General features: G+C 45.2%; 1 protein-coding gene across 1 annotated transcript in view; it reads left to right on the top strand.

The window, feature by feature from the left end:
- TMEM132D (transmembrane protein 132D) overlaps positions 1-24,555 on the top strand; it is a 287,698-nt gene extending 263,143 nt beyond the window's left edge. Inside the window, exons 6-9 of the mRNA XM_019539389.1 lie at positions 15,569-15,774; positions 17,473-17,746; positions 18,961-19,152; positions 21,779-24,555. Of these exons, the coding sequence (XP_019394934.1) occupies positions 15,569-15,774; positions 17,473-17,746; positions 18,961-19,152; positions 21,779-22,963 (1,857 nt within the window). The 3' untranslated portion in view covers positions 22,964-24,555. The remainder of the gene's footprint in view (positions 1-15,568; positions 15,775-17,472; positions 17,747-18,960; positions 19,153-21,778) is intronic.
- The last annotated feature ends 1,265 nt before the right edge of the window (positions 24,556-25,820 follow it).

Raw genomic sequence — 25,820 nt, 5'->3', positions numbered from 1 at the left:
ATTGCAGTTCACGTGCATAGTGCAATCGAGATCTGAAATTGGTTGGGAGGGTGGGGGTAGGTGGTGCTTTTAGCACCCGACCTGCGGGGTGGTGGGAGCTATCATGCCTTTTAAGACTCCCAGTCGCAGAGGGAAACTGCAGGAATAACAGCCTTTTGTGGGTGCATGTTCCATCCTCCATCCGTGGCCAGTCAGCTCCACTAGCCGGTTGGTTGTGAATTTGTAGCTGCACGTATTCCTGCTCCTTGTCCACCAAGTCTCTCCCAGCCAGGCTTCACGTGCAATAAGGGCAACTTTAACATGTGTCACGCACAACCAGGTAAGTCTATTCCATTTTACTCCCCCGTAGATCTTTTCTAGACAGTTTCGTCCTGCATTAAGAAATGCAAAGACCAAGCCTCCCTCTTACGGCGGGGTTAGTTAGTATGTCTGGCCACGCTTTTCCCTTTTTGCGTTTAGTCCGTCTAGCTTGTCTCATTCTTCATTGGTTCTATTTCATTTGGAAGCTAAAGCATTTATTATCTGGAGACAAACAAGCTGGCCGTGTTTCCCTTTTCTCCTCAAGAGCCAAAAGTAAAGCGCTTCCGTTTGCTATACATCATTCCTCCTCTTCACATGAAGGGGAAATATGACTCTCGTTTCAGAATTAAAAGCCACCGGTGTTGAAGAAAACAATGCTGCGTGGCTCACTCCCCCAAGAGCTTACTGAAGCAAAGTGCTCGAGGTGCATGAGTTTTTCAGGGTGGGATCTGAAAGGGGTAGGAGGATGCAGCATAATTACCATAAAGTTATGAAGGATTTGCCATATACATTACAAATGATTGTGATTTCTGAAATCAGGAGGCAGCGGTGGGGTCAAAATGGCAGCGCTGTGATTATGTGTTAGGCTTATTTTTTCCTGGCTCTCCTACATGACAGTGCCTGCATTCCTACACAAAGCCAGTTTGGAAAAGCAGGCACCAAAGCAGTTTCATTTTTTTTTGTCCATCCATCTGGCTTAAATCCTTCCTACCTTTCTTGTAGCAAAGCTATTAGGTAGACAGGAGGATCTTCCCTTCCCTTCACAGCCAAAAGATGGGAACTGCAGCAGATCAGGAGCAGGGGTAGGCAGGGTGGTGAAGAACAACAGGAGTGAGTGAATCTATTTGATTTTTCTTCACTTTGCTTGCACTATCAGAAACACAAGGTCAGCCCATTTCTTTTTGGGCCAGTATCATGCCTGTTCTCTCATCTCATGCAGATAGAAATGATGAAGCCTTGTATTCTGGAGTTAGCTCTTAAGTAACGGAAGGTTTGCCTTATATAATCCCCATCATCATTTACATCTTAATCTTCCCAACACACATTTTACAACGACCGTACGGAGATCGTCAAAGATATTCAACTACCTCCTTCTTATCAATTCCACTGGGAGTTTAGGCACCTAAATACATTTGAGGATATGGGAAGTCTATGGCAGAGCATGGAATTAAGCCCACCTTTCCTGAATGGTTGTGCAGTACCACATCCACCTGACCGTGGACCCCCAAGTGAGAGTAGCTGGTGTTGGCTATGATGAAGGTATTCCAGATTTTCACAAATGCAACTCCATTGAGAATTTAGCCAAAAACCCAGTCAGCTTTAGGAGCTTAGGTGAAGTGACTGAATGCTACTGTGTTCTCTTGTAATATTTGGTCCCATCTAAATGCTTCATGAAATCAGCCCCATTTAACTGGAATTTCACCTCAAAAGAAAAGCAGGGAAAAGTTGTTTCTAGAAATACTGAGAAAGAAGTAACAAAAAACAAAACCAAACCCAAAAGTGTTATATTTTGACATTTTTTAGATTGCAGCATTTCAATTTTTAGGTGACTTTTTGTTTTGATTTATGGTATGTATTGTATTATAGTTAAAAAGTTAAAATAAAGATTTCACTTTTTTTTTAGGATTTTCCTTCATGGTTATGAAGGAATTTTTTTTTTTTTTCAGTTTTCACTCCACTTTGGCATACAGACCTGTGAGAAATGACAATGTGTTGAATCTGCACATGTGAATCTAAAGTTACTTTTTGTTGAATCTACCAATACCAGTGCATGCATAGTTTTGCCTGAAGTTTACAATACATTGGATGCCTACCAGTCTGGTAGCTTTCTTTCCCACACTTCTGGCTGCATTCATTTACTTTTGAAGGCCCTGGGACAGGCATAAAAACGACTGAGAAACCCTGATTTTTCTCTGAATAAACTCTCCATCAATCTTCTTGCTCTCGTGGCAGTTCTGAGAGCCAAGATTGGTCCAAACCATACCTGAGCCATGACCTGGTCACTGTTGAAACAGAATCGAAGAGAGTTCATTTTAAAAACTATAGGAAGCTCTTACTGTGTGATGGTAATCAGGGCTCATGGACAGAGGTGATATCTTTTATTAGGCCGACTAGATTTTTGCAAAAAAATTCTTTAATTGCAAGCTTTCGGGCACAAATGCCCTTCAGCAGGCACCAGAGAAAAGACTGAAAAGTTCTCTTGAGTAGAAATGAAAGTTCGTATCTCATAGGATTTCACAGAGGAGTCAGTAGATGGAAAAGCCCTCTGGGCAGCAGTTCTTAGCTGGTAAGGAATCTCAGCTCTCCTGTGAGGCTGTGATGATGCAAATTACCTTAAACAAAGGCGGGAGCAGGATCTTGGGTTTCAGGTGGTCCAAGGTATCTTTTCTCTGAAGTCTGATGAAGGGTGTTCGTGCCCAAAAGCTTGCAATTAAAGATTTTTTTTTTTTGCAAAAATCTTGTTGATCTAATAAAAGATATCACCTCTGTCCATGAGCCCAGATTGCTTTTTCCTCTAGACTAATATGGCTACAGCCTGGATACCTGATAGTATGTGATAGTGGCATTCAAGGGTGCATCTCCACCACTGTCTAATTAAGATTATCGCCAAGTGTTTAAGTCACTTCTGTGCAGAGGGTGCATTCAAACTCAGCATCCTTGAAAGTGCATAGGTCTTCTCCTAGCTCTGCAGATGAATTTTGACTTGTTTTAATAGTAAAAAGGGGACAAAAAAGTAAAAGTGAAGGAACAAATGGGTTACAAGTGCAATGTTTTTTGTCTGGATTTAAAAAAAAATAAGGGACTCTCTGGGGGCAGGTGAGGACTTTTAATGAGGGGCCTTTCAGTTAGTCACACCTACACGCTGCAAACATTATGGCTGATCCATAGCATTCACAGAGGCGGCAGCATTATGCCGGCAGCTAGAATTGGATGTTTTCCCAGAATTGTAAGCCCTTTTAATATGTGTTCCTACATATTTCACTCACGTATATTTGGCTGAGGATAATGTATTGATGTTTGCCACAAAGCTGCAGGAGAAAATAAAACAGTCTCCGAAATTAATTGGAAGCAGAGCTTTCCTGATCAATATTCCCAAAAATGGGCTCGAGGTAGATTAGCACATTAGAAAAGTTATCAGAGGGCCATCTTTCATCTCATGTGTCTCTGCTCAGTCCATGCAGTGACGGACCATTTTCTAAAGGAACAATGGTTTTAGCTGGACTTAGAAGGTACGGTATGATGTGTTTCCATAACAGAAAGCCAGTCTGTGTGCCTTTTTGGATCAGAAGAGAAGTTTGACTTTGGGTAACAGTAACAGAGTAAAGATGATGTGTATTTTGGATTATATCAAACTATTCTTAAGGTCAGATGGATTTAGAGTAGGCAAAGTCCAGTGCAGCCTTAGCACATACCTGACTAAGGACACAGCAAACAGGGGTTCAGCACAGTCTCAAGGTTTTGATCCCAGAGGATACTGAAGACCACCTGTAAGGTCTTTGTTGCATCCTAAGTTTGCAACAGACCCATCCTCTGACCTTTGCCGTGCCTTTTTCCTCACTAGGCCCCAGTCTGTCTACCTGGAAAAAGGGAGAGTGATACCACCTACTACATGAGGTGGAGCCATGAAGCCAAGTGAATAAATGCTTTAGACTGTTTTGAATAGAGATGGTCAAAAAATGTTTTTCCTGTGATAAAAATATCAGGGTTTGGTTGGAAATTTAAACAACATCAGGATCAGAAATAATGCAGGATACACGCATTTGGAAATGCTGCCCAAATGTCTCATGGGACTGTAGTCTGAATGCTTCAAGCTGCCACTCTAATCTGTTATTACTTATCAGATTATATGGGTGCATATACACATTCATTAATGCACTATAATTACAGCTCATTAAGTTTAGTCCTTGTAATAATAGGTACTAACTTCAGGAACTATGGCACATTAGTGCAAAGGAATGGGGTTTTTTTGTAACATTAATGCACATTAGACTAAGTGCATTAGCACCATTTTTTCACAACCACACTAATGCGCAGTAGAATTAGTCTAATGTGCATTAAGCATCTCATGTAAACACGCCCCGTCTCCTATAATGCAGACTATATCTTGGTTGCCTCCTGAGAGGCCAACCTGTAGAAAAGAAATGGAGTCATTGGGCAACCAAGCTGCAGTTTCCATGGTACATTGGGGAAATGTTTCTAAATCAAAATATTTGGGAGTTTGGAACATTAATTTTTTGACCCCCCCCCCCGCCAAAATCAGTTTTTGACTATGAAAACCAGCCTTAGGTCGCAAGCATATTAGTGAAGCTTCTATTTTCCTTTTAACTGGATAAAAATATGTGTTGTTTTATATGTAATGATGCACTTCACCATCTGCACCCCTTTTTTCAAAATTCTAGCTCCACCCATGCACAAAAATGTTTTTTTCTACCTAAAAAAATTCTCTCTTGGTGGAATTTTTTTGACCTGCTGTGAGACCCTCAGACAGCAGATGATAGATTGACGGAGTGTAATTATCAATGACAGTTCTCATTTATGACTCACCATGAGTGCACATACCAGTAGCCAGCAGCGTCCAGCCAAGAATCCAAAAGTCCTGAAGGAGACCTCATGGTCGACTGACTATTACTGTCTTTTCTGCTTTTCATAGCTAGCCGGAGAGTTTTCCTTTCTTTGTTCCCCCTATATGCCCAGGCGTGTTGGTCACCAGGCCTTCCTGGAATGGTGCCTGGTTTCCATTGACTGGTTGCTGCACCAGCAGAGGTTGACGAGGGCTGAACACCCAATCTGAAGTGAGACCGTTTTGTTTCTGTGTTTTTTCAGAGCACTACTTAGCAAAAACTAAAGAACTAACTACAGAAGGACTATCTGATTGACATGTCTTATGGACCTGCATGAGAAAGCCAATGGCTTGTGATGAAGCAAAGCATAGGCAGTGTACAGATGTTTCCTCCCCATCCCGATAAACAATGCCGATATATCCCGAGCTGCCATTACGTTTAAGATGTGGCTAGATTTCAAGTCAGGTTGATCTTGTTTTCTTTCTCTGGAGCAGCCCAGCACATTATGTTAAAGCCGTTGATTTTGCAGGTGTTGACAGCTGAGGACAAATTCCACGCCAGCTAAATCCAATTTCTGGCAATATCCTGGTAGTCAGTGGGACAACTCATCAAGGGAAAGCTCTGCTCAATGGGAAGAAGGGTAGCACAATCTTTTTTTTCCCATCGCTTCTCTTTTAAAGGAAAAAAAAGGTGTCTCTTCTACAACGCAGGGAGATGATACATCTATAGCTCAAGGGGCATCATCATACACACCTTGGCTCCTGAAGTCTTTCAAAGCCCAGCAAGTTTCACTTCTTCATTCCTTCTTGTTCATTTTTTGCATGGTTATAAAAACGCCCCTATTCTTAGGCTGGCAGCAACAGACAGGACTCATTAATATAACTTACCTAATACTTAAATATACCTTCCTAAATACCTAATAACTAAATATTCTGGTAGAGTAGGCAATGCTAAATCAGCAGATATCTTCCAAGCCTAGAAGTTATATTTAAAAAGTACACTGTAAACAGGATGCTTGCACTGAGGAAGGATTACTGTCCTACATGGTGAAATATTAAGATTAAAATCCCAGAGCACCGCTCTCATACAGGAACAGCAGAGGCTTGCTTTCCTAGTCAGCTGTCCCTCAAGATGCCCTAATCCGGTGTCTTCTAATTGATGTCTGTGCCTCTCATTTTTCAAAGATTTTAGCTTTCTGTTGGTAAAATTGCCCACAGAACTACTGTAACAGAGAAGGAAAAACAGTAAGGATTTTATTATCATTCTCACAGGTGGGTTAAGCCACGATAAGAAGGCAGGGAAAAAAATCTTGCTCTCTGGTATTTCTGTGGCTTCTCAGAGAAGAAGAAGACCTCTTCTGTCAAGTGCCAAGTGCGTTCTCCCATTTTTGTCTTCCCATCAGACCTGAGAAACCCATTCAGCCCAAAAAACTAACACAATGTAGAGATGACTGATTGAAGAATTAGCTACCCATGTTAACACTAACTGCAGATTGCGTCTAGGAAAAGAGCCCGAGAGAAGCAGGACGATATTGTTAGGAAGGTTATTGGGCCAACCCTCGCATTTCTGCACGGCCTTGAACCTCGCCGATTCATTTGTGAGAGTGAAATTCTGCCAGCTCACAATCCCTGCCCTACAACGGAGGCAGCATCTTACAGCTCTTTGTCACATAGGCACAAATGAAAACACAAGATGCAAGGCACTGAAGGATCAGGTGTGAGAAGACAGAGTGAAAGGCAAGGTGTGTGTATCGCTGCCTCCTTCGGAGGTGCTTTTCTTTCTTTTATTCTTGATTTCTACTGCCCGAACAAAGCCCCCCGGTATTACAGGGACACTAAGCGTTCTCTTGTTCAAACAGCACAAGGAGCTTGGCAAATTCTACAGCCATCAAAAAGAGAAATTAATAAACTCTCGGTTTCCTGTCTTTTCTCACGGGAAAAAGAATGAAGCTGTATGTCTGTCTTGTGATCAGAACTGCGGTGCGTACAGAATCCATGTGCGTTCTTGCGGTTCAGGGTTGATTTCTTGTTGAAACAAGCTCTTTAAGAAACTGAAAAACGAGGTTTTCAGCACAGCAGAGAATCTCAGGTCCGTATTTGCTTTTCCAAGTGAATTTGAAGCAGCACCACTTTTACGTTGCAGTGAAACCTGGTGAGTTCTGAGCATTTTGCCCATCTGTGCTTCCAGACTGGCAGTTGCACCCAGAAGGCTGAGCAGGGCTGGGTGGGATTTTTATTAGTATTGAGCCCTGCCTTCACTCTGCTCTTCTTGAAGTCAGTTCCTATTTTACCCCACTGAGTTCTGTGGTTTTGAACCAAGGCAGCGCTGAGCACGTTTGAAACATCCCAGCCTCCCAATTTTGGGCTGATGATTGATCTTCAGATGCAACCTGCCTGAAGCCATTTGTTTGGTGCGTGCATGACACAGCCACAGATAGACTTCATAATGCAGCATTGTGCTGGTGAGAGGCAACCTCTAACCTCTGCTGCCCTGGCCCACTGAGATGAGATGCATTTGCTTGACTGAGGGGAAGTTCACTGAAGCTTTTTTTAGCGTAAGAGAGAGGTGGAGGTGGAACTGCAGGAGCCATGCAAAACCCAAAGCACTTCTGTGTCCTCCCAAGATCCTGTAACAAAAGCTGTTCAAGAGACAAAAGATAAAATACTTACGTTGTGAGTACAGCCGGAACATCCAGTGAGAACTAGCTGTATGCTCTCTATATTAAACATAAGGCATCTCAGCATATTAGAGCAAATGCTTATTGTGCTATGATGGACCATAAAGGCTTTAGCAAGGGAGCAGCACCACGATGATTTAATGGCATTATGATGATACTATGTCTAGACTCAGAAAAGAAGCCAACACTTCTTTCCTTCTCATCAGAACCAGGTTTCAGGACCTTTTGGGAAGAATTTCCAACCTCTTCTAGGCTAGGTACAGACAGCCAAAAAGCCCGAGCCTGAATTGATTCAGCCTTTGCAGGTTAGTCTAAACTGCACAGATTAAATTGAAACAGAAGTGAGCAAACATTTACCTTTGATCCGGAAAATGCAGCCACGTGACTGCCGTGGCTCAGGCCAGAAGCTCGGGGGTGCCAGGGCACTGCTCTCTGGCTGTGTTCACTTCCTCTTCCTGCTGCCCCCAAGGGCTCTGGGATTTGCAGTCCATAGTCACAGCAGCAGGACTGTGCAGGGCTACTCATCACTCCCTCTTCCTGCTTCCAGGTGCCTCTGGGATTTGTAGTTCACAGTCATAGCCAGCAGTAAGTTTGAGCAGGGGAAGGGGTGTCTAACCCTGGACCCAGACCCCAACCGGGGTTTGTCTGAAGAGAGTGGGGGGAGAGGAAGTCCCCCCCCCCGTGCACTGGGCTGCATCCCCAGCCAGGCTTGTCTGTCCACACCATCACCTTGTCAGCCAGCCCTCACTGCTCAGCTACGGAGCAGAGGGGCAGGGCCAGCCCAGCTCTCTAGAGCAGACAGCACAGCACAGCTCAGGTCTGCAAAGCATGCTGGGATGCTGGGGGACTATGATTTAACTTGAACCAGGAAGGGGTCTGGAACAGAAGTTTCATAAACTGGTTTGATCCAGATAAGTTAAGTATGATACTACATTCAAACAGGTTTATCTTAAACCAGTTTTGGCCATTTTGAAACTGGTGTATGTGCACTGAGCTCCTGTTCTCTTACAGGCTTAAACAGTTTCTGATCACTTCAGCCAGTTTGTGTGTAACTTCTGTCCCTAGCCACTCACCATGTGAGTTTTGTGTGTACGTTTCAAGGTGACTTTGCGCTTACCACCGGGCAGTGGCTTCCCCTCTTCTCCATCCTGGTTGCTGAAAAGGAGCTTCTTTTTTCATATACAGATTATTCTACAGATAGTTTGGAGGTACCTACATTTTAAAATGCATTTCCTAATTTTCTAGAAATTGGCTATTTTTAATCAACATCCTCCAATGCCCATATAGAAAAAAGATTGATCGTGTAATAGACACACACATGCTTATTGAACCTGAGGCTTTTCTGTTTCTGTTTTGAATGATGAACCGTATAGAGCAGGGACTTACTTTTATCTACCAACAACCTAAGTATACATGAAGGCTGTAAAAAAGGGTTTGTGTCACAGACCTGGGGGCTGAAATGCATCATATATTTAAAAATATCCAGGCAGATACAAAACAGGCATGAATGATTCAATTTTCACCTGCTATGTCCCCATTTGCCTTGACTTTGAGGGGCTATCTATGGGGCAGGAGAGGTAGTTCAGTCTTTCATGGCTCTTTCAGTTCATGATCCCTGCTGAAAAGGGCCAGCCCATCCTATCCCGCAGAACCCGCGGCCGCAGGGGGCTCCACAGCCAAGGGGTCATGCCCTGCTCGTCCCCCGCTGCCTGCGCAATGTTTAAAGGGTTTGATGCAGGCAGGGACCCCCTTCCCAGCCGAGTGGAACAGGACTTTCTGGCTCCACTCCCGCCCCAGCCCCAGGGAGGGAACCCAGGTGTCCCCAGCATGTGCTGCCCCCACCCTGCCCCCGCCGCAGCACAGCCCGCATGCATGTAGCCCAGCCCCCCTGACTATTTTATTTCAGTAAGTTTATACCGTAATTTTGATTTTTCAGTGGATCGGGGGCCCCGAAACTATATCTTGCAGGGGGTCCCAAAAAATTGTGGGCCAGCGCTGCTGCTGAAACTGCCAAGAGGTTGCCAGCTATTACACTGTGTGCTATTTGTTTATCGTGTGCAAGCTTGTCCTGTGGGTACTCAGCTGAGATCTCTCAAACTCATTTCACAAAGGCCACCGAGTGAGCTGCTCTGAAGGAGGAAGCAATTTTAAAGAATACACCTAGAAAGGCCGACAGAGCAACTGTTTGGGGCTCGGACAACGTTTGCCCTTTTCCTGTCTTCTGCTGCATTGTACTCGGTTCTCTGTTGTGCCTAAAGACGAACGGCTGGACATTTCTCAAGTAATGCAGTGCAAGGATAATCTGCCTTTTTATCGATGACCTGTTTCTGTATGTTCCAGCTTGATTTATGAAAATATAGTATACGTTACACACCACCTCTTGGTGTTGCTTTGTTAGCTTTGTGTAGCAACTGCAAGTGAACAGTTTATTCATTCAAATAATGAAGGGCTGGCTGGGAAAGGAACAGTCTCATAATTACGGCTCTCTTCATTTACAGAAAGGGAAGCAGGAGATTGAGGATCTGAACCCCTGCCACTCTCTCCCTGCCCACCAGCATCTGTTTGTTTTTTATGAATTATACTCTAAAAATTGCAAGGTCAAGGTGTTTCTTTAATCATTCTTACAATAGCTCGAGGAGGCTTTTTATTTTTTCCTCCACTCCCTATTTATAACAGCTGAAGCTTGGCACTGAAATCCATTTGTCTGCCAACTTCCTTTCTTCTCTCCATGGCTTGTGCATTAACAAATTTAAAATCTGAGGCCCTGACTCTCTTGTCACACTGGTATAAATCAAGAATGATAAGTAGGTGAGAGTCTTACCATGTCTCCAGATGTTTTAGCAGCATCTCTCCCAGGAAGCTGGGTGGTAGGGGGAAAAACGCAGCATAAAGATGCTTCAAAAGCTCCATGTCTAGTTGTGGGACACGGCTGTTAAGATGCCATCTGAGGCCCTTTGCAACCCCCAGGTTTAGGGCACGCCAGGGGCAGGGCTGGGGGTAGCAGAGGCCTGTGTCTGCAGCACAGAGGACTGTTTGATTCTCAGCAGTGCTGAAGAGCGACTGCATCATTTTGGCCTCCAAAGCTGTGAATTCGGTGCCACGCAGCATGGGCTCTTACTCTGTCGCCACTCAGGAGGACGGACACTTAAGCTGTCCTTGGGGCCCAGTCCCAGGTCTGTGGCCTTCGGAGTCACTTAACCTGTCTCAGCTTCACCGTCTGTGAAACGAGGATACATGCTTAATTGCCTCCTAAGGGTGCTGAGTTAATTAGTTAAGATGCCTAAGTGCAAAGTCTTGCTAGTATTAAGCAGCTGCAGGGAGGCAGCAGTTGAAAGCTAATACGCTGGCCCCGAGCGTGAGAGAGAAACACCTCTCTCTGAAGGCCTTTCATTTGCAGCCGGTGTCCATCCCGCAGTGCGTGGAGTTCAGTGTCTCAGCCATTCAGTTCCCAAGCCGATATTTTCCTGAGGGCCACCTCAGCTTGAACTTTGATCTGCTGTGTCGTAGGTGAAAATAAGTGCTTTGAGGCATTGTCCAATTTTCTCCTCGCCGGCATCCCAGGGGGAAAAAAAAAGAGAAAGCCAGAGCACAGCACATGAAGCTTATTTGCACACGAGAGATTTTTCTGCTTCCACTTAAAACACAAAGAAGCACTGGGAGGAAAGTGCAACACTACCAAGGAGTAGAAGATCCTCTCCTGCGGAGGCAAAGGAACATGGCGTGACGGCGTAAGAGCAGTCTTGCTGGTTGGTGCCTGGGGTCAGAGTCATAGAGAAGAAGGGCTGGAAAGGGGTCATCTAGTCCCACCCTGCACCCCTCTCCAAACCATCCTATACAACCCAGAATCTAGACTCTACATAAGAGGACCATCAACCCAGATACGGCACAGACTTGACACCTAACCTGCCACAGGGAAAGCGGGTCAACCACAGCAGCCGACGTCCTGCTTCCATGAAACGTTCTCGATATATGCGCAAGAGATCCCGGGTAAAAAGCCATGGCCCTTGCTACAGAGGAAGGTGGACCTCCCGCACCAGTCCATAGCAATCTGACCATGAGGGAAAATGTCTTCCTGACCCCAGATCTGGCATTCGGTCCTATCCTGAGTGGAGGGGCAAGACTGTCTGAACTTCCAGCAAGAGCACTGGCACACCACAGTCAAAATCCCCTGACTTGGCTGCGGCCCACACCCTATGCCTCTAAGAAAGGCTTAAAACACCCTGATGTGTAGCAGACAGTGCAGGGACAGGAGCAACCATCAATGCCCAGAAGCATGGGAAATACCCGAAGTAGGACATAGGCATAGGAGGTCCTGGGCTCTCCTCCCTGGCAGACGGGATACTGTGAAACGGAGGTAGGAAGAACAATGCAATTCACATGAGCGTAGTACTTCTAAGGCAGCACCCTTTTTTTGCGCAGCAAAGGAGCGCTGCGGAGGACATACCCCTCCAACCTTCCCCGTAGATGTTTTCACATCCTGAGACATGGTCTGTCACAAAGCTGCGTAGCTTCTCATCACCCCCAGCAAAAGCTGTTTGACAAATTTCACTCTTCACCTATACTTGTCCCTCCACCACCCAGCTTCCTGAGAGGGGTGCAGGTGTGACTTCAACCCAGGCCTTGGTGAGGTTTGAATGTTATCACCTGCCTCAGTTTTCCCCAAATGAAGCACACACCAGCACTATGCTCTGAAGGACTTGGGTCTTCTCATCAAGCCAGTCTCCTGTTGTGAATCACCCATCATGAGACCTCAGCGCACCATAAATAATTGGTGTTGTGCTTATCATTTAAGTGCCCAGGATTATTATTGTTAAAATAGATGTGAAGTTAGTGTCCAAGACCCTAACAGAATGAGAGCTCCTCATGTTTTCAGTCATGGGCCTCTTTCAGAGTCCTACATGTAACCCGTGTTGGCATGCTCGGCCAGGTGATGTGCCAGATTTTGGATCCTAAGGGTGCCAGTAGCCCTGGGAACCCCCCCATCAAGCGGATTTGCTAACTGAGGTGCCATGTGCCACCAGCTCTGTGCTCTGGTCACTCATGCCCCCTCTCCCCCCCCCCGGCTTCCTCGCCACCCCCCGGCCCCACATGGGCTGATATGAGTCTCTGTCCCCTCTCTCCAGGCTGGAGTTGGCTCCTCCTCTCCTCTTTTCCCCCCTCTGCTTTTTTTTTCTGGCGTATTAACAGCCAATCGGAGCCCTTGGTTTGCAGTGGGGGGGCACTAGTCACAGTTCAAATGATCTGATAAAAACCATGCACTGTGCACGGCATACTGTCCTGCCTGGAAAAGCTATTGCACCGTCTACAAGCTGTCTGGCCCCCTTTTTGCAAAGTTCTTAGGCACGGCTCGCCCACTCAGCTTACGGCCGAGCAAGCCTTGCAGCTGTTACAGGTATTAGTGCTATATGATCCTAAACTGTGAGCTTTCTGTGGTAGTGACATGTCTGTTCGATAGCATAATGGAGCCTGATCCCTGATGGGGGTTTTTAGGTGAAGCAGTGATACCTCAAAACGATCATATAGACGCTGCTTACTCTTACTGTCCCACGTTAGTCGATAGGAGCTGCTAGCAAGGGCAGAATGTAGCCGAACAGCAAGGCCTGTCCTCAGACTCGGCCTGAAAATTTAATATCCCAGCGCAAGTAACTACTCGTGAAGTTTTGGGTTTCTTGTTGTTTTGTGTAGGAGCAACAAAAAACATGGGGAAAGCGTTGCTATTCAACCCAGCTTTTATTTTAAACAATAAATATTAGGGATGCAAATTATGGCACAAAAGCTGGTGATCTTTAAATAAGATTTAAATTCATTCAGTATTTAAAGAGAAAAGTTTGAAAATGGCATTAAATTCAGATAAGTGTGAGATTATACATTCTAGAGTCAGAAATATTAAAATATATCCACATAATGGAATAGAAGGTCTGGCTGGTAATGGATTGTGAAAAGAGTTCAGGGTTTTAATAGATCATTCCTTCAGATCATCAGCAGTTTAAAGTGGTAGTTAATAAATTATTTGACATGTACATTTACTCATATATTTTAACTAGCTGTAATGAACAGGTCTTGTCAGCTCACCTAGATGCTTGCAATAGCTGCTAAATCGCTTGCATGAGATTTAGTAACTCTCAACAATATCGATGGCCAGCGCTGCAGGTTATAAATAAAGTGATATCAGGACAGCTTGGTGAGGACATTGTGTAAGCTCCTTTTCAGACCTGCAGAAGAGATATCGGCATACACTCCCACACTCTACTTCAGGACATCAGATGTCCCTTTTTCCTGAGTGTATGGTGATACTTCCCATCAGTTCTCCGTTGACCCCAGCTGCACTGCTTTAGCATCCATTTGGTCATCAAAGGACTACAATCAACTACTGGAGCCTAAGGGATAAGCTAGAAAGGTTGTCGTCTAAGGTTTTATTTGCAAGGACATCAGGGTAGCACCGGGGCTGACCGGGACATTCATCAGCTGCCCAGTCCTAGACTCTTCTTCTCTATTTTCAGGGTTTGCCCAACTTGACCGGTCCTTTAAAGGAACTAGAGGTCCTTGTTTGTGCTTTGTCAACTGCAGCAAGATTGCCCACCCAAGATCTTTTGCACTGTCATCTCCTTGGAAGGACTGCTGCAACTATGTCATCTTCTGATGATAGTTGAGCAGAAACTCTCTTCTTCCAAGAGAAGCAACGACCCCAAGAGAGAACGGAGGCGGTTACTAAGCTGGGTGCCATGGAGGAGGGAAGGGGAGAGCAGAAATTGGTGAAGGAGGCATAGCCCAATCTTATCTTTGCCTAGAATTCTTGCAGTAAGCATTTGAATTGTAGATGGTTCAGATAAGAGTTTCTTTTAACTCGTAAGTAGTTTGAAATGACATCTCATATTCTCACCCAAGTTCAGAAAAAATATTTGAATTACAGCTCCCTGACCAGGTGGACACCCCAAAGTAATCACTGGCACATTGGTTTTGCAGTGGCCGGGAGTGTCCAGCCATATCTCTCGACTGCTTCTTGTTAGGGACCTGATCACCTGTCTCTCCTTGGACAAAACTCCCAGTAAGGTGAGAATGGAAGGACTCGAGCATCTCAGACTAACCTACAGTTCACTCAACTTCTCCCTGGTACAGGCGACTAGGGCAAGCAGGTGATGTTCACATCACTTGAACTGCGGAGAGAGTTTATCCCGGCTGTGAAAGTTTGGGAAGCTACAGAAGAAAGGGAGAATAGCAGAAGGAGCAAGAACTGTAATGACACAAAAATGGCTGGGGCTGCTCAAGAAGCTGAAGAAATAATAGGGAAGGGGACCAGGACAGATCAGAGCAGGTATAAAGTAGAGAGGAAGGACAGAGAGCATTGCACCAGAATGAACAAAATATTCTCCGAAACCTCAGCAGGAGAGAGCAGGACCCCAGCGTTGTGCCCCACCTGAAAGATGGCACCCGCCCCAACAAGTATTGGTGCTCCCCATCTCTCTGCTGAGGTGCTGACTCAGTATCAGCTCAGAGGGAAGGAGTACTCCCAGCTGAGTCAGTAGCATCGCTTCCTGTCATCGCTCTGGGCTGTCACTTTCTGGTATAGAAATTTGCCTCCTGGTGGATAGCCTGTACCTCTTGATCCTCCCCACCTGCATTTGCTCAGCTTCCCTAGATGGACTCCAAAGCAGAGGAGGGGGAGTACAAGCCTTGTGTGTTCGGGCCACTGGAGAGCGAGACCGTAACTCAGCAGGCACGCACCAAAATAAATGCGCTCAAAACCAGAGGCAGAGATTCTTGTGATGGGGCTGAAAACTGAGGCTAGAACGGAGCTGTTCTTTTTTCTCAGCTGAGTGGAAATATTAATGGCAAGAAAAGTCTGTCTCTTAAAATGGTATCAAATTAGAAAGACCGCTAAGGCCAAAGCAGGCACCTCCCTTGTTGTTGCGACTTGGGTTTTGGAACTGGTTTGAACCTAAATCCTCCCTCTCCCTCCCTCAGCATGTGGTGTGCTTTATAATTTTGTGGAAAGACTCATTAATTCTTTTTTGCTTTCTCCCTTTTGCAGGTTTCTGACAGATGTGACTATGTCTTTGTCAACGGGAAGGAAATGAAAGGCAAAGTGAATGTCATCGTTAATTTTACATACCAGCATCTCAGCGCCCCATTAGAGATGACAGTTTGGGTTCCTCGTCTCCCGCTGCAGATCGAGGTCTCTGACACAGAACTTAATCAGATCAAGGGGTGGAGGGTTCCCATCATCTCTAATAAGAGGTAGGTTTCATTAGAGGATATTCAGTCTGGGGTGTGAGCTTGCCAAAGAACTGACAGGGCTGGGAAATCTGAATACGCTCATTTGGGCTTAATACAGTTCTGGTTTAAACCAAAAGGTCATCAGAAGTATAGTCAGTAGGCTGTCACTTTGGACTGATTAGGGCAGTGGAAACCAGACTGCACAGATTCTGAACCGGAAACCAATTTCCTTGTATTTTGCCAGCAACTTGACTGGAAGTATCCTCTTGGCGCAGGAAGGTTTTCATTTGAGGAATACAAAATGTCACCAAAGACCAGATCCATCCAGTCTGCGGCCTGCTATATAGTGTCCAATCGGCTAATCTATTACTGATGCCCATTGAGCATATAAATTACTGTCTTACTTACTTATTTCATATTTCTGCGACCCTAGGGTGTGAAGGCCCCTCGCCTCACTGCCCTACAAGCTTTGTAGGTCCAGTATCTGCCCCATAAAGGTTTCTGCCCCATACAGCTTACAAGCTACGCTAAGAAGGAGCTAAGAAAAGTGATACATGAAGGATGGGCAAGGGTTACAGCTAGATGTATAAATGTATAGGCACTAAGAATTGTATTAATTATTAATGGCACACATGAATAAAACAGGTGCCAACTATTCCTACCTGCCCCTGAAAGATGTCATTTATCACCCAGACTCTTCTCAGGATCACAGCGGAAGTGGTTTTGGTAGAGGGTTTGAAGGACTGGCTTTACATGTGCCTGCAGAGAAGGGTTTCCATGCCTTCACTGATAGCACACAGATGTGCGTACGTGTGTCTCTGTGTGTACGTGTGAGAAATATCATGGACAGGGTCAGGCGGGTCATATGATAAGAGGCAAAAAGGCCCAGGAGGGAGAAGAGAAAGAATTTTGACTTGAAATTCTTGAAATTTAGTGACCTGAAGCGTCTACTAAAGACATTTAAAGATTGCAGCGAAGTATCTGAACCTTAGGAAGTCTCAGGGTTAAGATTTTGCTCCCTTATGGATATGCATTGATTCAGTCTGTAGTTACATCCACAAAAAGTCTGGTTTAAGCAAACTGAATAGCAAACAGTGACAGATGCAGGGGAACAATCCAGCTCTTTGGGGCAGCATTCATTTACCTTAACAGTGAAATCATCCTTTCGCTCTCCAAGCGGTCCATCGTATGAACACACACACACATCATCATCCTTTTGAGGCACTGTGCTGACTGCTACCTGAACAAAGGGAGTAACTTGTAGTAGCAATAGCTAGTCATTCTCTGGGAATCCACGTGAGAGAGGGAAGGGACACTTCGTAATTTTGTGGTTTAGGAATCAGGGCCGTGGCGTGTTCTGGGGTGAAAAGGAAGATGACCATGGCAGCTTCTTTTTGTATGGAGCAGGGGTGGGGCTGCTGGCTAGAAAGGAGATCAAGAAGCTGCAGTAATCCAAGTGGGTAGCCATGACGTTCTCGATGAAAGCATTAGACGTTATCCTGGAGGAAAAAGCTGCAGGGGTTGAACTCCAGTTACTTGTGTGGGGTGGAGGAGTTGCAGCAGATGCCACTCAATCTAACTCCCGGGTTGCAGAACTTGCCCAGTGCTTAGGCCATGGCTGCAGTCTCTTGCCTTGCATGCAGCCCCACACGGTTTTCTTGGTAGATGTTCAGCTCCCCGCGGTGGCTTGCATGGTTCTCACTGCCGCTGTCTTGCCAGACCAGCCCGAGACAGCGATGATGAAGAGGAGGACGAGCGGAAGGGACGAGGCTGCGCCCTCCAATACCAGCATGCCATGGTGCGGGTCCTAACGCAGTTTGTAGCTGAGCCCTCAGACCCAGGCGGGCAGCTGAGCTATTTGCTGGGCTCTGACTGGCAGCTTGATATCACGGACCTGGTGAGTGACTTCATGCAAGTGGAGGAGCCACGAATCGCGAAGCTGCAAGGAGGGCAGTTGTTGATCGGACAGGAACTTGGAATGACAACGATTCAGGTAGGGAAGCTGGCTCGTGGGCTCCCCCTCTCCCCCGTTACACTTGTACATCGGGAGCACAGTCACTGACCTAATGGTGTCACGTTGGCAACAGAAGCCATTGGTTTCAGCAGATGTAAAACCTCCAAAATACATCCAATGGGCAACTACTATATTGAACTAGAAGAGGAGAGAGATTCCTTTCTTTTCCCAGCTCCTGAGCAGCCTCCGCTCAGAAGTAAATGGCCTGCAAGCTTTGAAAGTAACTTTATCCCAGCCTGTGTAACTGCAGAGGCTGCTTCTAACTACATTTGTCTTATAGATTTCTGAAACCAGATCCACTATTTGGCATATCACAAGGGAACCAGTTGCAAAAAAACTTAATATAGCCAAGGCCTAAATTGACATAGCAAAGGTTCAAAAAGGGAATCCCAAGGGAAAGAAACTGATAGCAAGATATATTTGAAGAACACACTCCATAAATACTAGCCGGCCACACAAGGATGGTTAAATGCAGCCAAGTCTCTGAAGAGTGATGCCTCAGTCTGTTGACCTCCCCTATTCAGTGTGTCCAGATCCTTTTGGGTCAACACGAGCCTCCTTTGCAGTTCTTGTACCCATTGTCAGGATTGTTTTCCATAGTGTGTTATCATCCTTTCTTTCCCGAGGGTGAGGAGTAGGAAGCACATGGTATGCAAATCATATGTCCTTACTGGTATTACAGAATATTGTTCTACCCCAGGCCTCTACCCCAAATAGTCAGTTATCTCTTCGGCCTGATGAAGGGTGTTTGTACCCGAAAGCTTGCAAAGAAGAATTTTTGCAACTTTTGTGACTTGGCCTAATAAAAGATATTATATTTGCCCAAAGAACTTTTGTCTGTCGCTGGTTAGACTGCACTTAATATGAAGGTTACTTTTATGAATAGTTTCTGAAAGGTTAATAACTTGCTGATAGACGGGTGCATCACACACACAACTAGCCCGTGCTACAGACAGTAACAAGCACGTTAGTCAATGGTTGTCAACCACCTGTCTACTCACTGCGGGTTAGTAACACTTTGTAAACCACCCATGAACCTATTGAGCATTCATTAACATTGTGTAAATGTTCTTTTGGTAAATCCAATCGCTAGCATTCAGCATTACTTATTGCTTAGTTGCCTTAAAGTAGCCCCCGTGGCGTGAAGGGCCTATACAAAAACGTCTAGTGCTGACCTTGATTTTCCCAATCAGATCCTGTCTCCTCTTTCGGATGCCATCTTGGCTGAGAAGACTGTGACGGTCCTGGATGAGAAGGTGACGATCACAGACCTGGGAGTCCAGCTGGTAACTGGACTGTCCCTCTCCCTGCAGCTCAGCCCAGGGAGCAACAAGGCCATCTTTGCCACAGCAGTAGCACAGGAGCTGCTTCAGTCCCCGAAGCAGGTACTGGTCCCCCGTGTGTATGCTGCATGCTGATGCGAAGCCGTTTCTGAGGCCCAGTTGACTCAACCTAACCTACACTGGTGGGATCTGGTGGCCTTTTATTGGTATTATTCTAATAAGTCGTTTTATTTATAGGTGCTCGCATCTGAAGGTCACCAGATGCCTTAATAAAAAGACAGAACAGCGGTGTGTCTGTAAAACAATAATCCAAGAGCCAGTGCTCAAACTCTTCATCTCTCCAGGACATATCCCATAAATAACATGATGGTACCCAATTACACACCATAAATGAGCGATATGACCCCTCCCCCATCCTATTGAAGCACCTAATAAAACAAACATCTACATATGCAACCATCCATCACCAAGACAGAAAAAGGGAAAATCCTTCATGCTGCTCCATGATAAATGATTGTGGACCAGCCTCTCTCAGTCATAATCTCTGAGTCACACCATCTGCCCGTGAGCTGGCTCTTGAGCAGCTCTTCCCTGACAGCGTTCACACAATTCATTGAGTCTGAAAACTCCTGACATCAGGTGCTGGTTAATCTTCCTTCTTTCTAGCACTCTTGTCTGCATATGGCATGCCTCTGGGTTTTTTTAACCCTGTTCATTAAGAGGTTTATGCTGTAAGGATATATTAAAGCTGAATTAGACCCTTGCCTTTAAACCTGGGTTTTGAACTGTAAGGGTAAACCAAAGCTCAGAGTAAATGCATTTAAATGCTGGCCCACTGTTGAGATGCTCTAATTCATCACCAGCACCTCATCCTTGAGCTGCTGGGTGAGAAATAACACCAGACTGCTGCCTTTATAGGGTGATAAAAATCAAGTTCCCATAGTCTTCCAAGAGTTAAGAAATCGATGCCACACAGCTAGAAATAAGGCCAGCGAGCTAATCCATTGCTGACATGGAGAACAAAACACACTACCTTGTAATCAGCTCAAAAGCTGGGTTTAATGGCATTTAGTCCCAGCCTACTGCACAGCTCTGACATTTCAGTTCCAGGAAAGTGAGTCTGCTTGAATCCATCTCCTGGGTGCAATGGCACAACGGGAATGCTGGCAAAAATGTAATCGCCCAGAAAGAGAAATGGGTACCCTTCACCCTTGCAAGACTGAGCCAGGGTTGATCGACATCCGATTGCTCCCATTGCCTTGCACGTGACGTTTGAGAGCAACGTCCCAATAGACAGAGCAGTGCAAAAGTATTCGACGAATATGCTGGCTTAAGCAGCACAAAGGGAGGGTGAGAGTTGAGGCCATAAATTTTGTATGGCCTTCAGGAAATATCCAAAGATTAATAAACACAAAGCCAGGATTTACGACAGTGTTAGCAAAGTGTTAGGGCCCAGCCATGAAATAACGACGCAGGCAAAGCTCCCATGGGAGACACTGGAAGTTTTACCCGAGTAAAGAACTCAGAATGACGCCCTTATTTAAACCGAGATAGGTGCTGCACACAGCAAGCTGTTATCACCTGTGACCTGGAGAGGGAAACCACTGATAGGATCAACATGATTAAAAAGATGCACAGATTAATTCTCCAAATTGATGTTGAATTCAAATGCAAAAAAATAGCCTGTGGTCCCCCCCAGGTCTGTCATCCACTCTTTAAATAAATGCATAACAGTAGTCTGCAGTAAAAGGGTAGTTCCTTGCCTGCTGTGAATAGATTCCAGTGGAGCTGTGTTGCTTTACAGCAATTGAAAATCTGGCTTAATGTGCATGTGTGTAAGCCAAAACTTTCATGAGGTCCCAAAAGTGCTATGCATCTCCATTTTAGTGCCTACTGGAGACCTTTACAGAGCGTAATATTCAGAAATTGTTAAGTGCCTCCTCTCTGAAAACTGGTCCCCTCTGAGGTGTGCCGAGTCAGTAGCCACAAGTTGTAGCTTCCCCAAACACTTGTTGCTTTTTAATATCTGGCTGGCTGGCTACAAAGCAGAATTACTGCTCTGCCCTACCCCTGCTGGATTCAAGAGGAGAGCCTCCACTGGGACTTCAAGGTTTTGCAAAAATCGTCCTGTCCTAATTCAGAAGGAAGGTGCAGCATTGCCTTGCTCTTGATTGTTAGCAGGCATGAACATTTCCTCGAGCATTTTCCATAAGTAAAAGTAACGACGCACCCGCCCGCCCTGCTCGTGTGGAAACATATATTTGTTGGAAGGGAAAATCAAAGTTGGAAGACCTGGACCCGTTTGCGGCTTTCTTTGCTAGATTAGGCGATTTTAACATTTGTTATGTATAACAAGAGGAGACTTTGTATTTTAAGCAGTTAGAAATAATAGAATTTTTTTTTCATTTAAATATATAACAGCAGTAAATGATCCCAGTAGCTGGTAATGCCTTTTGACATGCAATTTATTATCGTGCTGAAGTAGACTCCGCAGAGCCCAGGGGACCCAGCTCCTTTTAGCACCTCCGGGGAAAACAAATCTTATTATCAGTGAGTGATTAAAACTAGTATTTTTTAACATCTCTATGAGAAATTAATTTTCTTGCTCAGCCTTGTTATTTCTTTCCAGGTTATAAATGGTGTAGAGAGAGGCAGGGAATGGCGGGGGGAAAGAGCATATTGGCTGATTTGATATTTATTCTCCGTGCCTTTGTTTCATGCATAACAGGAGGCAGCCATCAGCTGCTGGATCCAGTTCAGCGATGGAGCTGTTATGCCCCTGGATACTTATGATGCCAAAGACTTCTCCCTGGCAGCTACGTCTGTGGATGAGAAGGTGGTCTCCATTCATCATGACCCTAAATTCAAATGGCCTGTGATCGCCGCCGAGACAGAAGGCCAGGGGGCCCTGGTGAAGGTGGAGATGGTGATCAGTGAGTCGTGCCAGAAATCCAAAAGGAAGAGCGTGCTGGCTGTTGGGAGTGGGAGCATTAAAGTCAAGTTTGGACAGAGCGATGCCAGCCCGAACATCAGTGACAGCAGGCTCGATGGGTCCGGTGTCCACCTGGAAAACCATGCAAGCGACCGGCGTCAGAAAAGCACGCTGCAGGAACGAGGTAGGTCAGATGGGCAATATTATAGCAGCTCCTCGGTGGGCCGAGAGGAAGGCAAAAGGACCTCCACTGACCAGTCTATTTTAAACAGAAAAGATGACAGAGAAAGTCTTCTGGATGATGACAGCCACCTGCAGAACATCCCAATAGACTTCACCAGCTTCCCCGCACAGGTGGACCTGCCACGAAACAACGGGGACTTGGAGGAGAATGACCTTGTCCAGACACCCAGGGGGCTGAGTGATCTGGAGATAGGAATGTATGCTTTGTTGGGGGTCTTCTGCCTGGCTATCCTCGTCTTCCTGATCAACTGTGTCACCTTTGCGTTGAAGTACAGGCACAAGCAGGTCCCCTTTGAAGAACAAGAAGGCATGAGCCACTCTCATGACTGGGTTGGGCTGAGCAACAGGACAGAGCTGCTGGAGAATCACATCAACTTCTCATCCCAACAGGATGAACGCATTACAGCCATTGACAGAGGGGTGGACTTCGAAGAGAGCAAGTATCTCCTCAACACAAACGCCCCCCAAAATATTAACGGCCAGGTCTTCAGGTCATCAGAGTCTGCATTCACTGAGGGGAAGGAGCAGAAGAGCGAACCGACCACCTCTCCTACCTCCAAGAGGAAACGAGTTAAATTCACCACCTTTACCACCATTTCCTCCGACGATGGGTGCCCTACCGTCAACTCCATCCTGATGAGCAGTGAGGATGATATTAAATGGGTTTGCCAGGATATGGACCTTGGGGAGTGCAAAGAACTAAAAAACTATATGGAGAGATTACATGAAAATGTGTAACGACAGACACATTTTGTTCTTTTGTTTTTCACTCACCTTCTGCCTTTAATTTTTGGGTATCGGGGCAAAAAAGGATGCATTTGCAAACAAGAACCAACGGATGAATAATAGCTCAGTGGAGCCCCAGAAAGCCACCCAAAACCAGCTGGGAGAGCAGAAATCGGAGACATCTCATACAATTCAAGTCTTCTCTGCACTCCGAGACTTTGGAGTGAGAGATGGTGAGGTCCCTGCTGCATGGCAACATGGAAAAAAAAAAAAGACTTAGCAAAATAATAAGATCTCATTCTCTGAGCTTTCCCAGGAAATCGATAAAAATAACAAACTCCAACGCAGTTTGGATATTACAAAGCTCACGTGGCTCTAATGTTCGATATTGCAGGCTGTGGTTAAAAGCAAAAATTGGGCTTGGAATAAATAGATCTGTGAAAAGAAGTATGTCATGCAAGTCAGAAGCAGAGAACATCAATCCAAGAATGTTAATTTAAAGCTGACAAACAATTGCAGCGTGAGCAAAGCAGCTACTGTAGTTGTAAAGTTATGAGTTTCCAAAGAATTAAAGGGGGAAAAAAAAAGACTGGGTTGTTTACAGACCAGCATGATCACTTCCCAAGCACTGAGAATGGATACACGTATTCAATTAAAACTGAAATTCTCTTTTTAAGTAGATGCCAAGTTAATAAACTTTGCTGGCCACTTTTCAGTATTAATTTGTAAAATAGGAGATGGTGTCATCTATAATCAACATAACTGCTTATATAAAAGAAGGTTTGTTCTAGAAAGGTTTGAGTGAACCAAGATGTTTTTAAGAAGCCCACTTTATCTGGATTCCCTGTTTAAATTTGTATTCCCAGTCGTATTTCCGGAGCACTCTCATTTGCTACCCTGGGGGCACTTACTAGCATCCATCTGGTTTGGAAGTTCGATAGCTTTTCCCTTTCCTTACAACCACGTGTACTTCCATGCAGCCCACTTCCACCAAGCACAGAAGCCATTGGTACTAAATTGGAAGTCACTTTACATGTTGCAGTTTACCAGAGTTGGCCACTGTTTCTTGGGTAAGTGTAACCTGTGCTGAATTCAGCTGCCAACACTGACTTGCTCTTTGATCTTCTTCCCCTGTTTGAGGGAGGCTGGGTTACTCGGATTCATTTGTTCAAGCTTCTTCCGATCCAGTGCTGAGTGTATGTATAGGGTCACAGGGGAGCGCCAGGCTGGTGAATTTGTTTCTCCCATTTGTCTTAGAAGTCTGTATATGTGGTAGGCTACCAGCACTTGCCCTTTGAATCTAAAGCACCCACCTGCCCTCAAAATGTGGCATCATCTGTTTGGTCCAGTGACCAGGGAAAGGTACCGAGGCAATAAGGTTTGGCTCATTATTTTTTTCCAGTCGTATTTTATTTGCCAGAATCTGCCCGTGCCTTCCATTGATTGTTAAGTCTCACAATCACCGAACCTAGTTTGCCCAGTTGAATACCTCCCGCAGTTGCTTTGATCAAATCCATCTATATTTAGAATGTACTGTAGATTGTAAGAATGTAATATATATTTATAAACATGACAACTGTGAATAAAATTTGAATTTCAGTGGCTTCATTTTTTCCCTACTCTGAGCTCCTCTCTCTCTCCACTGTCAGAAGGTTTACCCCGAAAGAGACTGGCAGCTGTACAAAGAATTGTCCTTTGATGAAATGAAAATGCAGGTTTAAGGACCTTGGCACAATCTAATTACAACCTCTTATATCATGTAATGTGGTACTTTGTGTTGCAGGAAAAGAAATACTAATGTTGACATCTTACGATGAAGTGCATTTGCACCAAGTTGCCCTTTCAAGATTTGAAGCGATTTGCAAATAAATCACATGTGTATTTCTGCTCCAAAAGCTGACTGTGTGAGGTGGGAATGACGTGTGGTTTTGATGTGGCCAGAAAGACGCCTACAGCTTCTGAATCACATTTCGGTTTATGGACGCTCCTTCTCAGGCCACTTGGAAGAGTAGGTTAGTATACCTAGGGCTGGAGCAAATGTACCATGAAGATGAGTAGAATAATACTACAGTCATTTCTGGAAGCCGAGATCATTATGGTAAGCAACTCTATCCAGGTCAGCTTGAAGAGATTTCTCAGTGTGCAGTAGATGAAGGTGCAATTGGTGCAGATTAGTGCAAGAGATGAAGGTCTGTATTATTGAAGCCTACAGCTGGGCTGACTTTCATGGTTCAGGCCTCCCTCTGCTAGAGATGATTTAGCCCCTAGAGATAACCCTGTCCTTTAGGTTTCCTGATCTGTTCATATGCACAACTCTCAAACTCTACAGAAGCTTCCCCACTTACAGATGCTGCCATAGGACTGGAGGACCGTGGCAAACTGAGTTAACTCCACACCGTCATCATGGACTGCTTTAAGCCTAGTCATCTGGAAGCACTTGAGCAAAGTGTAGTGTCTTATAGTCATTTTGCAAGAAGCTCCCGTGGGCAAGGACTTCCCACCCAGAATTATTTGAAGCAGACTGGATCCATTTTCACTTGCACACTTGCTGTCCTTAATGGTTTGATTACAAGTCCCATGGCTAAATGCAACGGGCTGCTCGGGACCCAAGACTTCACTAGAGCAGGAGCCTGTCTGTCTTTCTGCATGGGGGGGGAGGGGAGCATGCTAACATCGGACTGGTGGAGCCTCTTGCATTAAGTGCAGTCACAGTTAGGATAAATGACTCTTTGACTTGGCGCTGAATGCAGAGCATTCATGTGGAGCGATGTCCTGAGCCAGTCACTGTCAAAAACAAATCTCTGGCATGTGGAATAAGAAGTGACACTCAAGACAGGAGGGTGTATATTTAAACTGGACGAGTGAGTTT

This window comes from Crocodylus porosus, unplaced genomic scaffold (genome assembly GCF_001723895.1).
Source record: "Crocodylus porosus isolate Cpor-Errol unplaced genomic scaffold, CroPor_comp1, whole genome shotgun sequence".
NCBI classification, from domain to species: Eukaryota; Metazoa; Chordata; order Crocodylia; family Crocodylidae; genus Crocodylus; species Crocodylus porosus.
This window is presented reverse-complemented; position numbering and strand designations above follow the sequence as displayed.